The sequence below is a fragment of the Monodon monoceros genome, unplaced genomic scaffold (assembly GCF_005190385.1).
Source record: "Monodon monoceros isolate NGI ecotype Baffin Bay Population unplaced genomic scaffold, NGI_Narwhal_1 Super_Scaffold_1, whole genome shotgun sequence".
In the NCBI taxonomy this organism is placed as follows: Eukaryota; Metazoa; Chordata; class Mammalia; order Artiodactyla; family Monodontidae; genus Monodon; species Monodon monoceros.
This window is the reverse complement of record NW_021703765.1, coordinates 80,940,589-80,955,427: the sequence shown is the minus strand read 5'-3', so window position 1 is coordinate 80,955,427 and position 14,839 is coordinate 80,940,589. Positions and strand designations below refer to the sequence as shown.

The following is a 14,839-nucleotide window of genomic DNA, read 5'->3' as shown; positions in this document are numbered from 1 at the left end:
TGTGTGTGTGTGTGTGTGTGTGTGTGTGTATGTGCACGTGCCACTGAGGTTTTATAATTATCTATCATGTAATATTTTTTAAATTGTGGTACAATAAGCATGACATAAAATTTACCATCCTAACCATTTTTCAGTGTACATTTCAGTGGAATTAACTACATTCATGTGTTGTGCACCCAGCACCATCATCCATCTCCACAACTCCTTTCATCTTGTAAACCTGAAACTCTGGGTACACATTAAACACAGTAACTCCCCATTTCTCCCTCCCTCAGCCCCTAGGAACAACCTTTCTACTTTCTGTCTCTATGACTTTGCTCTAAGTACCTCATATAAGTAGAATCATAGAGTATTTGTCTTTTTATGATTGGCTTATTTCAATTAACACAAAGCCCTCAAGGTTCATCCATGGTGTAGCATATGGCAGAATTTCCTTCCTTTTTAAAGCTGTATAATATTCCATTGTAGGGATAGACCACATTTTGTTTATCCATTCATCTATCAATGGACCCTTGGGTGATTTCCAGCTTTTTGCCGTTGTGAATAGTGCTGCTACGAACATTGATATTCAAATATCTCTTCGAGACTCTGCTTTCAATTCTTTTGGGTATATACACAAAATGGGATTGCTGGATCATATGGTCTGGGCTTGCATTTTAAAATAAGTATTTCACACTCTTATGTGAGTAATTAGGTGTCAGAGGCAAAACAATACCTGCCCCATTAACGGTCCTGATCCATTCCTGACAAAGAGGAATTAGGTAGCAGATGGAGTTAAGGTGGCCAGTCAGCTGACCTTAAAATAAGGAGATTATCCCGGATTATCTGGGTGGGTCCATTGTATAACAAGGGTCCTTACAACAGGAATGTGTATGTGAACACACCCGTGACCTTCACACATGGGTAGCTATGACTACTACACTGTTGTTACTGTGATTATTCCTATGACTAACTCACTCAGGGTCCATCACAATGTGAGGCATACAATATTGTACTTCATAAATTCTTACTGAATTTCTCCACTAAACAAACAAACCCACTTCGTTTCAGTTATACGACATGCTTATTTGGGAAAAGTACAGTTTCTCTGAATTTAGATGAGAAAGACAACAGTGTGATCCAACTGTTTACATTTTGCCAAGTGTATTTTTACTGCTACAGCAGCCATAGATTTTTCAGTTACCTCTTTACAGTACTGTGCAAGAATGTCATTAAATTTCATCATCATTTGTCGATTAATGGCCTCCCGTGAACGAATATGCTTAAATTTTAAAAGCATGTCAAATGCTGCTTCAGCTGATCGAAGTGTCTTAAAAGATTCGTCAATAAAATTTTTTGCTTCTTTCTCAATAACCTGCCAAGCAAACAAACAAAAAAAGCCCAGAAAAAAACCCTTATGACCCTGTAATTACCCCGCAAAAATAACAAATTACCTCACAAAATACCAAATCAGTGCCTTGAGAAGGATTTCCATTGTGCTTTGGTGGAAGCTGAGATCTAGTTAAAAATGGCAGACTGGGGACTTCCCTGGTGGTCCAGTGGGTGAGACTCCGTGCTCCCAATGCAGCGGGCCCAGGTTCGATCCCGGGTCGGGGAACTGGATTCCGCATGCATGCCACAGCCAGGAGTTTGCATGCCGCAACTAAGGGTTCACATGCCACAACTAAGAAGCATGCATGCCACAACTAAGAAGTCCGCATGCCGCAGTGAAGATCCCCCATGCCGCAACTAAGACCCAGCGTAACCTAAATAAATAAATATTAAAAGAAAAAAATGGCAGACCGGCTGCATTGGTTTTCTGCTCTCTCTCCTCCACTAGTTCAAAATGATAGAAAAGGAAATCTTTAAAGTATTAACTCATATAGACAAAGAAACGGGAGAGGAGATAGTTCAGGAATTTTTGGAAGGAGAGTAACTAACTTTACAAAAGGCAGAGAATTACTACCTAACACTGGCAATGGGTGGGGGAGGCGGGGGGCACCTGTTTGTCCCATGGAAACCTCTGGGAGGCTGAGCATTCGAGGGCACCAGGCACCAGGAAGGGGAGGGGCAAACAGAGGATCCCTTCTCCACCCCACACAGCCAGGCCACTCAGTACACATACTCTATATCTCCATCCCCAGCCCACCCTATGCAGAGTGGAAGGTTAATTCCAGAAAAATTAAATCAGAGTGATATCAGACTTCTAATAACACTGGAAACTAGAAACCGATAAAGAACATCTTCAAATTTCTGAAGAAAAGTTATTTTCTACCTTGAACTCTATACCTACTAAGAATTCACACATGCAAGACTCAAAAAAAAATGCATGTCCCATGAAACCTTTCTCAGGAAGCTACTAAAAAATGCGCTCCAGCAAAACAACAGAGCAAACAAGGAGAGGGGAAGCTGTGAACTCTAAAAAGTAGGATCCAACATAGATGAGAGAAGATAGGAAGTCCTAGGGCAACTGCTTCACAACAGGTCTGAGGAGCAAACAATCTAGACTGGAGCAGAAAGACAGCAAGCTCTGGAAGAAAGGTCTCTGGAAAAATAATAGCACTGATATGTCTCAGCAGATGGAACCCACTCTTGATAGGTGTGTGAAAAAGATGTTAGGGCAGTAGGAAAAATTAACGGTGTATATGTAACTAACCAAGCAAATGCAAATAAAAGCAATGATTAACTCCAGGAAAAATGAAGGGTTGGACAAGAAAGGTTGTATGGTGGGACTTCCCTAGTGGCGCAGTGGTTAAGAATCCACCTGCCAATGCAGGGGACATGGGTTTGATCCCTGGTCCGGGAAGATCCCACATGCTGAGGAGCAACTAAGCCCGTGTGCCACAACTACTGAAGCCCAGGCACTTGAGCCTGTGCTCCGCAACAAGAGAAGCCACTGCAGTGAGAAGCCTGAGCACCACGATGAAGAGGAGCTCCCGCTCACCGCAACTAGAGAAAGTCCACGCGCAGCAACGAAGACCCAACACAGCCAAAAATAAAATAAATAAATAAAAATTTTAAAAATAAAAATAAATAAATAAACATTAAAAAAGAAAAGAAAGGTTGCATGGTTATGATGGGCTTCTTGGCTCAGCAGTGAAAAATATCTGCATAGACATAATGAGTAAATGCTGACCATTAATGTAACCAAAAGTTATTTAAAACTGTGTTAGGGCTTCCCTGTTGGTGCAATGCTTAGGAATCTGCCTGCCAATGCAGGGGACACGGGTTTGAGCCCTGGTCCGCGAAGATCCCACATGCCACGGAGCAACTAAGCCCGTGCGGCACAACGACAGAGCCTGAGCTCTAGAGCCCATGAGCCACAACTACTGAGCCCGTGAGCCACAATTACTGAAGACCCCGCGCCTAGAGCCCGTGCTCCACAACAAGAGAAGCCACTGCAATGAGAAGCCCACGCACCACAACAAAGAGTAGCCCCCGCTCACCACAACGAGAGAAAGCCCACGCGCAGCAACGAAGACTCAAAAATAAAATAAAATTAAATAAATCAATTTTAAATAAATTTTAAAATAAAAATAAATACATAAAATTTAAAAAGCTGCCTGCCAGGGCTGACTGTGCTGTTTCTGCATGTAGCCCCCTCCTCCATCTATAAAAGCTCTTGCCCACTGACCCTCAGTCGGGGGGAGTTGGCCTTTGGACAGGAGTCCACCCCCACTCCTGGTTGCCGCCAGCCAAAATAAAGCAAACTTTCCTTTCCACCAACCTTGCCTCTTTATCGGCTTTTGCGCAGTGAGCAGGGGATCCCACTTTCAGTTACAATATGAAAGATGCTCCGGGGTTATCAAAACACTTACTTGAAACATAAAATGGGGATGCTACTGATGGTGTTCCACACAGGAGGCCGAAAAGGTGAGCGTGGTGGGCCATCCTGTCCATGCCGTATGCAGGGAGGTCGTATTCTCTCTGACCGGCCCTGACTCACACACACCTAGGGCCACAAGCTCTTATACCACCTCCCCACCTCCTCTCCTTCCCTAGCTCAGATCCACCTACGCTGCAGCCAGAAAAACCCTCTTTGGTATAAGTCTGATGACATCACTGCCTTGGTGAACAACCTTCAATGGCTCCCTACTGCTTACTAAATTAAGTCCCATTCTTCACCCCAGCCGCTCTACATCCTCTCCAGTTATACACCCAACCCACCTTGGTAGCCATTCTAGGGTGTCTAGCTCGCTTCAAACTTATTCCGCCTGGGGAGTAGGGGTGGGGACAGAAGACACTGAGAAATGTTCGTTTTTACCTTATGCTCTTCTGCATTGTTTCCATTTTTCACCAAAAAGCAGGTATCCCTTTTTATGATTTAAAAAAAAAACAAACCAAAAACCCTAAACATAACTAAATAACCCAACAGATTTAACATGGAGAAAACATGGTATCCACTTCCAAAATCGAATCGAAGGATGTGTTACTTGCCAGGACTTCGATCTTGAAGTCGTCCATCACGTATTTCCAGTCCTGGGAGCACTTGATGCTGAAGGGGTCAAAGGTCAGGCTTTCCATGGGGGTGACCAGGCTGTCCACCCTGCACAGCACATTGTCGATGCGCTTGGGATCCCCAGTCACTGCTTTTAGCTCTGAACCAAATATGTTGTAGAATTCCTCCATGACCTGTCCGATCAAACAAAACATGAGGAGGTCACCACTTGGTTTTCTCATGCTTTTGCTCTAACGACCAGCGGGTTGCATATCTAGGTTTACCTGAGGGCAAGAATCTGGTCACACAGGTAGCCTCCTCCCTTTGGAGTACCAAAGCCTCATCCCTTTGGTACTATGCCCACTGCACAAAGGACCCGTTCCAGATGGCCTGACAGAGCTTACAAAGTCTGCATGCTCAGGCCCCTACCTACTGCTTCCATGTCCAACCATACTGCTCTCCCCCTGCCGCCTCGCAGCCACCCCAGGCCTCTTTCAATCCCACGTTCCTTTCTGTCTCAGGGCCTTTGCACCTGCAGTGTGAAATGCCAGATACCTACTACTCATTATTAAATATGCCTTCATCAAGTCCGACCCTTTAGAACAGGCCATGCCCCTGTGCACACTTCCACAGCCCCCTCTAGTCTTCTTTCCTAGCACTCACCTCAGCTGTAGCTATGCATCTGTGCGATTATTGTCTACCATGTTTCTCTTCTACTGGACTGTAAGCTGCATGAGCCATAGACTACGTACAGATGGGGCTGGCTTCATAGGTGCGGGACCCGGGCAGGCGCACAGGGCCCCAGGCTCCAGAGGGTCACGTGCTGGGTTTAAGGCTCTGCTGTTACCATCTTGAAATTCTCAATCATTTTATCTCTGAACTTGTGTTTTGTAAATGAAGGCTCAGGGGACAATCGGGCACATGTGTGAGCAGAGGCGATAAGTGAAACCTGCGTGTGTGCTGTTCACAACACCCCACTGACATGCAGCATGTGAGGTCCCATGAGCAGAGAATCCCGGTGGAGCCACAATGCACGAGAGTTCAGGGAGACTCAGAGCCAGTACCGGTCAGCGTGTGGCAGCTACGGTGAGTAAAGGAGGACACCAACAGCTCAGAGGGGCCACCTTCTCCTTTCAAAACAGAGCTCGCTTCCAACAGAAAAAAAAAGGCTAAGAAACATACCCGACCAAGGAACCCTACCTACCATATTGCTTTTCACCCCTGTACTTCACCGCATTGGCCAACTATTCACGCTGAAAATGACGACACAGAAGGAATGATGGAGATAGGAAAACCCACAACTCCTTTTCCTCTCAGCCTTCCTTCCCCATCAGTGAGCCGAAGCAGAGAACGCTGGTGGAACTGCACACATCAAGAAGTGAAATGAAACCAGCCGAGTTAGTCACGTGAAGCATTTACATCTGCACCTAAGAGCTGCGAAATAGGGACTTCCCTGGTGGCACAGTGGTTAAGAATCCGCCTGCCAATGGGTTCGAACCCTGGTCCGGGAAGATCCCACATGCCGCGGAGCAACTAAGCCTGTGTGCCACAACTACTGAGCCTGCGCTCTAGAGCCTGCATGCCACAACTACTGAAGCCCACACGCCTAGAGCTCGTGCTCCGCGACAAGAGAAGCCACCGCAACGAGAAGCACGTGCACCACAACAAAGACACAACACAGCCAAACAGAAATAAATAAATAAATTTATTTAAAAAAAAGAAAGAGCTGCAAAATACAAACTGTGTCATTTCAGTGATTCCACACACCAGACAAATGCCCTTCTCTTTGCATGTTAAGCTGACACTGCACAATATAAAGAACCGTAAAATTCATGCAAATAATTTAAATGTTTAATTTTCTTTTACTTTCTTTTCTTTACTTTGCTACAGTCGTAACAAACCAACAAACAAGGCCATGCCAAGGCGAGACATGTCAGAAGGAAAAGGTTTTATATTTTAAGACTTTTAACAGTATTTTTTTCCTGCTTATTGAATAAGGAGTCAACATTTCTGTTTGCGCTGGGCACTGCGATCACAGAGCTGGCCCTGGTCTTTGCTCATCATTTCTCTAGCAGCAAGGACAAGTGCCTGGCACATTGTGAGTGCTTGATAAATATTTAGAGAATAAATGAATGGATGGACCTTCATGAGACAAGGGCTGGCTAATTGAACCCATCAGCCACTAAGCCTTGCGGACATTCATTCAAAAGAGAGTGGGATCAGATCAACAGGAAGCACTGGCAGATAGACGGGCAGTCATTGTGGCCATGGCAGGGATGGCGTGGCTTCAGGGGAGAGAAGGTCTCTGATCGCCTTTGAGGAATTTCAACATTTAACGCAAAGACAGAGGGGGAAGATTTTGCAAAAGACACTGAGAAGGCGTGGCCAGAGTCAAAAGAAAACCAAGACATGGAAGCAACCTAAATGTCCATCAACAGAGGAATGGATAAAGAAGATGTGGGGGCTTCCCTGGTGGCGCAGCGGTTGAGAGTCCGCCTGCCGATGCAGGGGACACGGGTTCGTGCCGCGGTCCGGGAAGATCCCACACGCCATGGCCGCTGAGCCTGCGTGTCCAGAGCCTGTGCTCCGCAACGGGAGAGGCCACAACAGTGAGAGGCCCGCGTACCGCAAAAAAAAAAAAAAAAGAAGATGTGGTACATATATATACAATGGAATACTACTCAGCCCTAAAAAAGAATGAAATTTTGCCATTTGCAGCCACATGGATGGACTTGGAGGGTATTCTGCTAAATGAAATCAGACAGAGAAAGACAAATACTACATGATAATCATTTACATGTGGAACCTAAAAAATACAACAAACTAGTGACTATATCACAAAAAAGAAACAGACTCACAGAGAACAAACTAGCTGTTACTAGAGGTGGGGAGTAAGAGGTACAAACTGTTAGGTTTAAAATAAGCTACAAGGGGCTTCCCTGGTGGCGCAGTGATTGAGAGTCCGCCTGCCGATGCAGGGGACACGGGTTCGTGCCCCGGTCCGGGAAGTTCCCACATGCGGCAGAGTGGCTGGACCCGTGAGCCATGGCCGCTGAGCCTGCGCGTCCGGGGCCTCTGCTCCACAACGGGAGAGGCCACAACAGTGAGAGGCCCGCGTACCGCAAAAAAAATGATAATAAAAAAAATAAGCTACAGGGATATATTGTACAACATGGGGAATATAGCTAATATTTCATAATTATAAATGGAGTATAACCTTTAAAAACTGTGAATCACTATACTGTACGCCTGTAACTTATACAACATTGTACATCAACTATATTTCAATTTTTTTTTAATTAAAAGATAAAGAAAACCAAGGGAATTCCCTGGCAGTCCAGGTAGTTAGGACCCGGCGCTTTCACTGCCGTGGCCCCGGGTTCAATCCCTTGTCGGGGAACTAAGATCCCACAAGCCTTGCAGTGCAGCCAAAAAAGAAAAGAAAAGGAAAGGAAACCAAAAGCAGGGGGAGAAAGAGGGCTGTCACAAAACTCAAGGGAGAGCTGCAAAGGTCAGGTGTGCTCTGGGACATTCCGGCACATTCTGTCTACTCTGCAGGCTTTTCTCCTGGCCAGACCCTCTCTGCCTCCCACCTGACACGGAGAGGCCCACTGTGAAAAAGCCAAACTGCCTTCCATCGGGCAAATCCCAGCTCTAACCACCTTTGCATGCATTGAAGAGAACGCCACCACCAAGCCCCCCACCCCACCTGCAGGACGTTGTAGAGATCCTGGCAGATGGTGGCCATGTAATCTGTTCTCTCGAACAGCCGTTTCCGATCAAACTCCCACCGAGCTTCTCTCCCTGAAGCCTCGATCTTGGCCCGGATGTCGAAATAGGCCTTTTTCCACATGTTGAGGGTGTTTCTGGCCTCCAAGGTTTTGTGTTGCGCACTCGCTCGGTTTTCTCTGGGAAGCAAAGTGATGCTGTGATGGGCAGGAGGGTCTGAGCCGTAGGGGATCTGAGCCACGCTCCCCACTTCCCAGGGGAAGGAGGCTTCTAAGGGGACAATTCTAAGCAAGGAGCGGAGCCCCTCTGATGTCATGGTCTCACTGCAGAAACCTTCCCGGGTGAGCTGCTGTTCTGATGAAACTGGCAGGGATGTGACTGGTGGGGTTGCAGGCAGGATTCCAAGCCGCGGCCCAGGCTAACCTTTGATGCAGCTGCCCCAAACTGCAGTGTGCAAAGCCTGGTAAGCTTTCTGTTTGAGCTGGAAGGGGAGCAGGTGGACTTGGGTCCTAAGCCGGAAGCAACAGCGGAGTAAAATGATAATGCTGAGATTTTGGTACCTATTTCACTTATATAGATTGTTTTTCAAGAAAGTTAAAAAAAAAAAAAAAAAGGGAATTCCCTGGTGGTCCAGTGGTTAGGACTCCATGCTTCCACTGTAGGGGGCACGGGTTCGTTCACTGGTTGAGGAACTAAGATCCTGCATGTCGAGCAGCCCGGCCAGAAAAAAAAAAAGAAAGTAAAAAAATGATCTGTGTCTCCTTCCACATTTGATCCTCAGAGGCTGTTCCACCTGAGGGGGTCTGGGGTCCAGGAGTAAGGTCCCCTTGGACGATCTGCCTCGGTCTCTCCAAGGATAACCAAGGAAGACGGTCCTGAGTAATCCACACCGTGGAGTATTATTTGGCCATAAAAAGGAATGAAACACCGATGCAAACTACACCATGAATGAACCTTGAAAACATGATGCTGAGGGGGAGGGGCCGGTCATAAAAGACCACGTGTTGTATGATTCCATGTGCATGAATGTTCAGAAGAGGCAAATTCACAGAGACAGACAGTAGATCAGTGGTTGCCCAGGGCTGGGGGGTTGGGGAGGGTGGGAGTGAGGCTAAAGGGGACAAGATTTCTTTCTGGGATGAAGAAAATATTCTAAAATCATTGATGGCTATGGATGCACATCTCTGTGAATATACTAAAAGCATTAAATTGTACTTTTTAAACAGGTGACTTGTATGGTGTGTGAATTATGTTTCGATAAAGTGGTTTAAGATCTTAAGAAAAACACAGTGCCTTTACTTCTTACCTGAACAAAGTCCGAAGATTCACCACTTTGCAGACTCTCTCCGCGATTTCCCAGGCAATGCGCTCCATGAGCGGAATCATCCTCTCGTCTTTATTGTAGTGTCGGGAGATGATCCACACCATCCTCAGGGCACTCATCATGGAGGGGATTGTTTCCAAGACAACGTGAAAGCTAGATCCATGCGTTATGTTCTAACCGGAGAGGCACATGTAAAAGAGAGAGCAAAGCAAGCCACCTTCGCCTTGGGGCCAACAGTGTAAGAAAGCAAGTAGTGTGCAGGAAATTCCCCTCTTCTTTTTTCTTTCTTTCTTTTCTTTTCTTTTGTATTTAAAAGGTATTTTAATTAAACGCAAGTGTATTTCTGGGTTTTAGTACTTTCAGGAAAAAATGGGCTTCTGTTTAAGGTCTCTCAACTTAAAAAAAACTTTTTTTGCATCCTTTTTCATATTCTTTTCCATTCTGGTTTATCACAGGATATTGAATATCACTCCCTGTGCTGTACAGTAGGACCTTGTTGTTTATCCATTCTGTATATACACAGTTTGCATCTGCTAATCCCAAACTCCCACCCTTACCCTCTCCCGCTTGGCAACCACCAATCTGTTCTCTATGTCCCTGATTTTGTTTCTGTTTCATAGATAAGTTCATTTGTGTCATATTTTAGATTCCACATATAAGTGATATCGTGGCATTTGTCTTTCTCTTTCTGATTTACTTCACTTAGTATGATAATCTCTAGTTGCATCCATGTTGCTGCAAATGGCATTATTTCATTCCTTTTTATGGCTGAGTAGGACTCCATTGTGTATATGTACAACATTTTCTTTAGCCATTCATCTGTCGATGGACACTTTGGTTGTTTCCATGCCTTGGCTGTTGTGAATAGTGCTGCTATGAACACAGGGGTGCATGTATCTTTTTGAATTATAGTTTTGTCTGGATATATGCCCAGGAGTGGGACTGCTGGATCATACGGTAGCTCTATTTTTAGTTTTCTGAGGAACCTCCATACTGTTTTCCACAGTGGCTGCACCAACTTACATTCCCACCAACAGTGTAGGACATTCTTCTTAATTTTAAAAAAGTCCCCATTATGGGAAAAAATGTTTAACAAACAAAAGAAGTTTGAAATAGGTCTGTAGGTGCTGACATGGAAAGATAAGATTTACAATTAAAGTTAATAAAGCAATTTGCAGACATGTATATGAAGTATGGTGTGTATACACATACTATATACATATATAATTATACTATATTTAGTGGCAAGAGTGCCACTGAATGAATCAAAGCTGGCATTCTAGAGGTGACCTAGAGGTGCCAGTGTTTTCCAGGGTATGTGTCCCCCAGCAGGAAGGGAGATGATTTTGACAGCACTCAAAACTTTTAAAAAATATAGAGACTACCCTGGTGGCGCAGTGGTTAGGAATCCGCCTGCCAATGCAGGGGACCCAGGTTCAATCCCTGGTCCGGGAAGATCCCACATGCCTCGGAGCAACTGGGCCTGTGCGCCACAACTACTGAGCTTGCGCTCTAGAGCCTGTGAGCCACAACTACTGAGCCCGCGTGCCACAACTACTGAAGCCCGCACGCCTAGAGCCCATGCTCCGCAAGAAGAGAAGCCACCGTAATGAGAGGCAGAGGCCTGTGCACTGCAGCAAAGAGTAGCCCCCGCTCACCGCAACCAGAGAAGACCCAATGCAGCCAAAAATAAATTAATTTTTTTAAAAAAATTTTAAAATATCACAAACCATATCAAAAGTCAAATGACACAAGAAAAAAAATTTTAAATAAATATATATATATATATACTTATTTTACTGCGTATTAGAAACGACTGGTATATCAAACCCATGACTGCACAGGTATGATTGTTTGAGGCTAAATTACACACACACACACACACACGTACAAATTTAAAGTCAACTTAAAGAGGGACTTCCCTGGTGGTCCAGTGGGTGAGAGTCCATGCTCCCAATGCAGGGGGCCCAGGTTCGATCCCTGGTCAGGGAACTAGATCCCACATGCATGCCACAACTAAGAGTTCTCATGCCACAGCTAAGACCTGGCACAGCCAAAATAAGTAAATAAATAAAATACGTATTTTTAAAAAGTCAACTTACAGAAAAGTAAGTTTCAGATGCACAGAGGGATGGAAAAATTACAAAAGTGATGCATGAGTGATGTAAGTTTGACTCTCACTGATCTCTGCAAGCCACTCATTTTGCAGAGACGATAAATAAATCTCAGAGAAGGAGATGATGTTGCCACTAACATCAACTCCATGGCAGATTCCACTTGGACCTCAAGCCCTCAGATTTGATCACTTGTTGTACCACTTATACAGGACCACATAGATCCTTATCCGTGGACCACTCATACAGTTGTTGGACAGTTGCTTCCCCGATACTACTCTTGATGCGCTAAGTGCTTTGCAGTCATAAGTTCATTTGAACCTTCCAGCAACCATTTGAGGTAGGTTCTCTCATGATCCCAGTTTTCCAGAGAAAGAAACAGGCTCAGAGAGGTCACGTATGCAGATGTGGGATACTCGGGACCTGGGCCTGTACCTCTACAGCGCTTCACCACACACATGTTAACCCCTCAGCAACACAAACAGGACTTTTACTGGTCTCATTACTGGGACAAGAGTAACGACTCCTGGCCTTGGAATATGGTACTGTGCATGATAAATCAGAGGCGAGGGGAATCCCGAAAAAGGAAATTACATTTGTGCACTGCTGGTGGGAATGTAAAATGGTGCAGTCACTGAGGAAAAGAGTTAAACATAGAATCTTCATAAATGGTTAAACACAGAATTATCAGACAGTTAAACATAGAATCACCAGATGTCCCAGCAATTCTACTCTTGGGTATATGCCCAAACGAACTGAAAGCACAGACTCAAACAAATATCTGTATACCCATATTCATAGCAGCATTATTCACAATAGCCAAAAGGTGGAAATAACCCAAATGTCCATCAACAGAAGAATGGACAAACAAAATGTGGTGTATACATACAATGGAATGTTATTGAGCCCTAAAAAGCAATGAGATTCTGACATATAACTACAGCATGGATGAATCTTGAAAACATTATGTTGAGTGAAATAAACCAGACACAGAAGGGCAAAGATGGTATGATTCCATTTCTATGAAATACCTAGAACAGGCAAATTCAGAGAGACAGAAATTAGAAAAGAGGTTACCAAGGGCTGGCGGAAGTCGGGGTTGTTTAAAGGGATGCTGAGTTTATGTTGGGGATGGTGAAAAAGTTCTGCACATAGATAGTGATAAGGGGTACCCAGTTATGTATTTAACGCTACTGAACTCTTACAAGTGGCTGAATAATAAATATCATGTTATATATATTTTACTACAATTTTTTAAATGCTGAACAAACAAAAGGAAGTTAAATCCGTGTGAAATCTAGTTTACAGAGCTGACTTTCCAAAGTGCAGTGCACCCGGCATACTTTGAAATGACGTTCCACTGTGGAAAGAAACCGCACATTGTCTGAGGCCTCCATGTGGAGCTTGAACAATTCAGTTAAGACAGGCTGCAGGTTTGCCACAAGCATAGAATTGGATTCCTTGATCACATCCAAGACTTTTCTGACTACTGGAAGCTTTGTTTGTTCATGGAGTGCACTTAGGGTGGCATTTCTTTCTCGCCAGAATTCAATTTCGGCCAGAGGACCATTACCCTGAGAGATGACAGGAGCACACAAATAGCATCATCATTAGTGGGGAGTCCACACCTGTGGTTGCTCCTCCAGCATCCACGCCTCTCTTCCCAAATGCTCTAGTTAGGGGCTAATCCATACAAGGACTTCGGGGGTGGGCACTTGACCTAGGATGATCCAATCAGAGTGAAATCTCAGGACTCCAGTCGGGAATGGTAGACACTCAGTCTTTCTCTGGACAAGGTGGTATGTGGATGTGGGGTCAGAAACTATTACCAGTTGCCACCATGAAGGAAACCAGCCTGAGGAGGAAGCCCCCTCAGAGAGGAGTTTGGAACCAAGAAATTAACAGAGCAACACAGCTAGAGTGCCAGACTCATGATCAAACCATACCTGAATCCAGAATTGCCTCTAGACTTTTCAGTTATGGGAGCCAACAAATCCTCTTTCTTATTTAAGCCAGCTGAGTTGGGTTCCCTGGTTGGTTTGGTTTTTTTTATTTTTATACACAGTATTATCTTTATCAACAGCAGAGAGTCATCTATTAGCACACTAACATCAGAAAGCCCAAGAATGACATCTTGGGTATGTTTACTTTGATATTTTTAAGGAGGTCACAAAACAGTAAGAAAAGAGGCTAGATCGCTCAGATCCGCAGACTCCTGGCTCGTTCTCGGGATGGCAAACATGAACTGGATCAGGGATCTTCAAAAGCATTGCACACATTACCTGAGGCGTCTTTTTTATCTGGTCCTCAAGAGCTACTGATATCTGATTCAACCAGTTTATCACGCACTGCTCCAAAATTTCCACGGTTTCTGGGTCAGCTGCCAGGTCAGACACCTCTCCCTCTACACTGATGCTTGGCATTTCTAACTTGATCTCACCTAGTAGAATAAAAATGGTCAGTCAGCCACTAGTTTGGGGAAAATGATTACAGACAATGTATGTTCCAGTTAATCAGCTGGCTCGTCTCTCCAGACATCAGTATATGGCCTGGTACTTCCCTGTCCTAATATTTCTATATCTCATTCTCTTTCATTAGAATGTAACTAAAACACTTTAGATAATTAGATCACTGCTCCAGCGTTAAGCTCGATCAAAATGATTTAGCTATTTAAGATGGTCCTGAGTTTACAACCTAAGTGATGTCAATTTAAAAATTGAACAAACAGGGACTTCCCTGGTGGTCCAGTGGGTAAGAATCCACCCTCCGATGCAGGTTTGATCCCTGGTCAGGGAACTAAGATCCCACATGCCATGGGGCAACTAAGCCCACGCGCCGCAACTACTGAGCCTGCGCCCTATACAGCCCGTGCGCCACAACTAGAGAGCCCACATGCTGCAACTACTGAGCCTGCATGCTCTGGAGCCTGCGTACCACAACTAGAGAGCCCACACGCCACAACGAAAGATCCCGTGTGCCGCAATGGAGATCCCGCGTGTTGCAACTAAGACCCAATGCAGCCAAATAAAATAAAATTAAATTAAATTAAAAATTGAACAAACAACCAGAGCTCAACAGATATTCGAGAAAGCCTCCAGCATGAAACAGACAGTCCAAGAATAAATCAGAAACAATGACTCCAGAGGAAATTGAGAGAATGTAAAGAACAGACAAAAAAAATGTTTTAATCCCAACTATTAGTCTCAGAGATTTGAGACAACATGGTATCCAGCAAACTAGAACAGAAGTTTGGAA

The 14,839-nt window shown here is 44.7% G+C and overlaps 1 protein-coding gene across 1 annotated transcript in view; it reads right to left on the bottom strand.

Moving 5' to 3' along the window:
• DNAH10 (dynein axonemal heavy chain 10) overlaps positions 1 to 14,839 on the bottom strand; it is a 149,111-nt gene that overhangs the window by 116,382 nt on the left and 17,890 nt on the right. Inside the window, exons 7-12 of the mRNA XM_029223933.1 lie at positions 13,867 to 14,024; positions 12,928 to 13,158; positions 9,453 to 9,643; positions 8,127 to 8,325; positions 4,417 to 4,611; positions 1,184 to 1,354 (exon numbers count right to left, since the gene is read on the bottom strand). Coding sequence (XP_029079766.1) covers positions 1,184 to 1,354; positions 4,417 to 4,611; positions 8,127 to 8,325; positions 9,453 to 9,643; positions 12,928 to 13,158; positions 13,867 to 14,024 — 1,145 coding nt within the window. The remainder of the gene's footprint in view (positions 1 to 1,183; positions 1,355 to 4,416; positions 4,612 to 8,126; positions 8,326 to 9,452; positions 9,644 to 12,927; positions 13,159 to 13,866; positions 14,025 to 14,839) is intronic.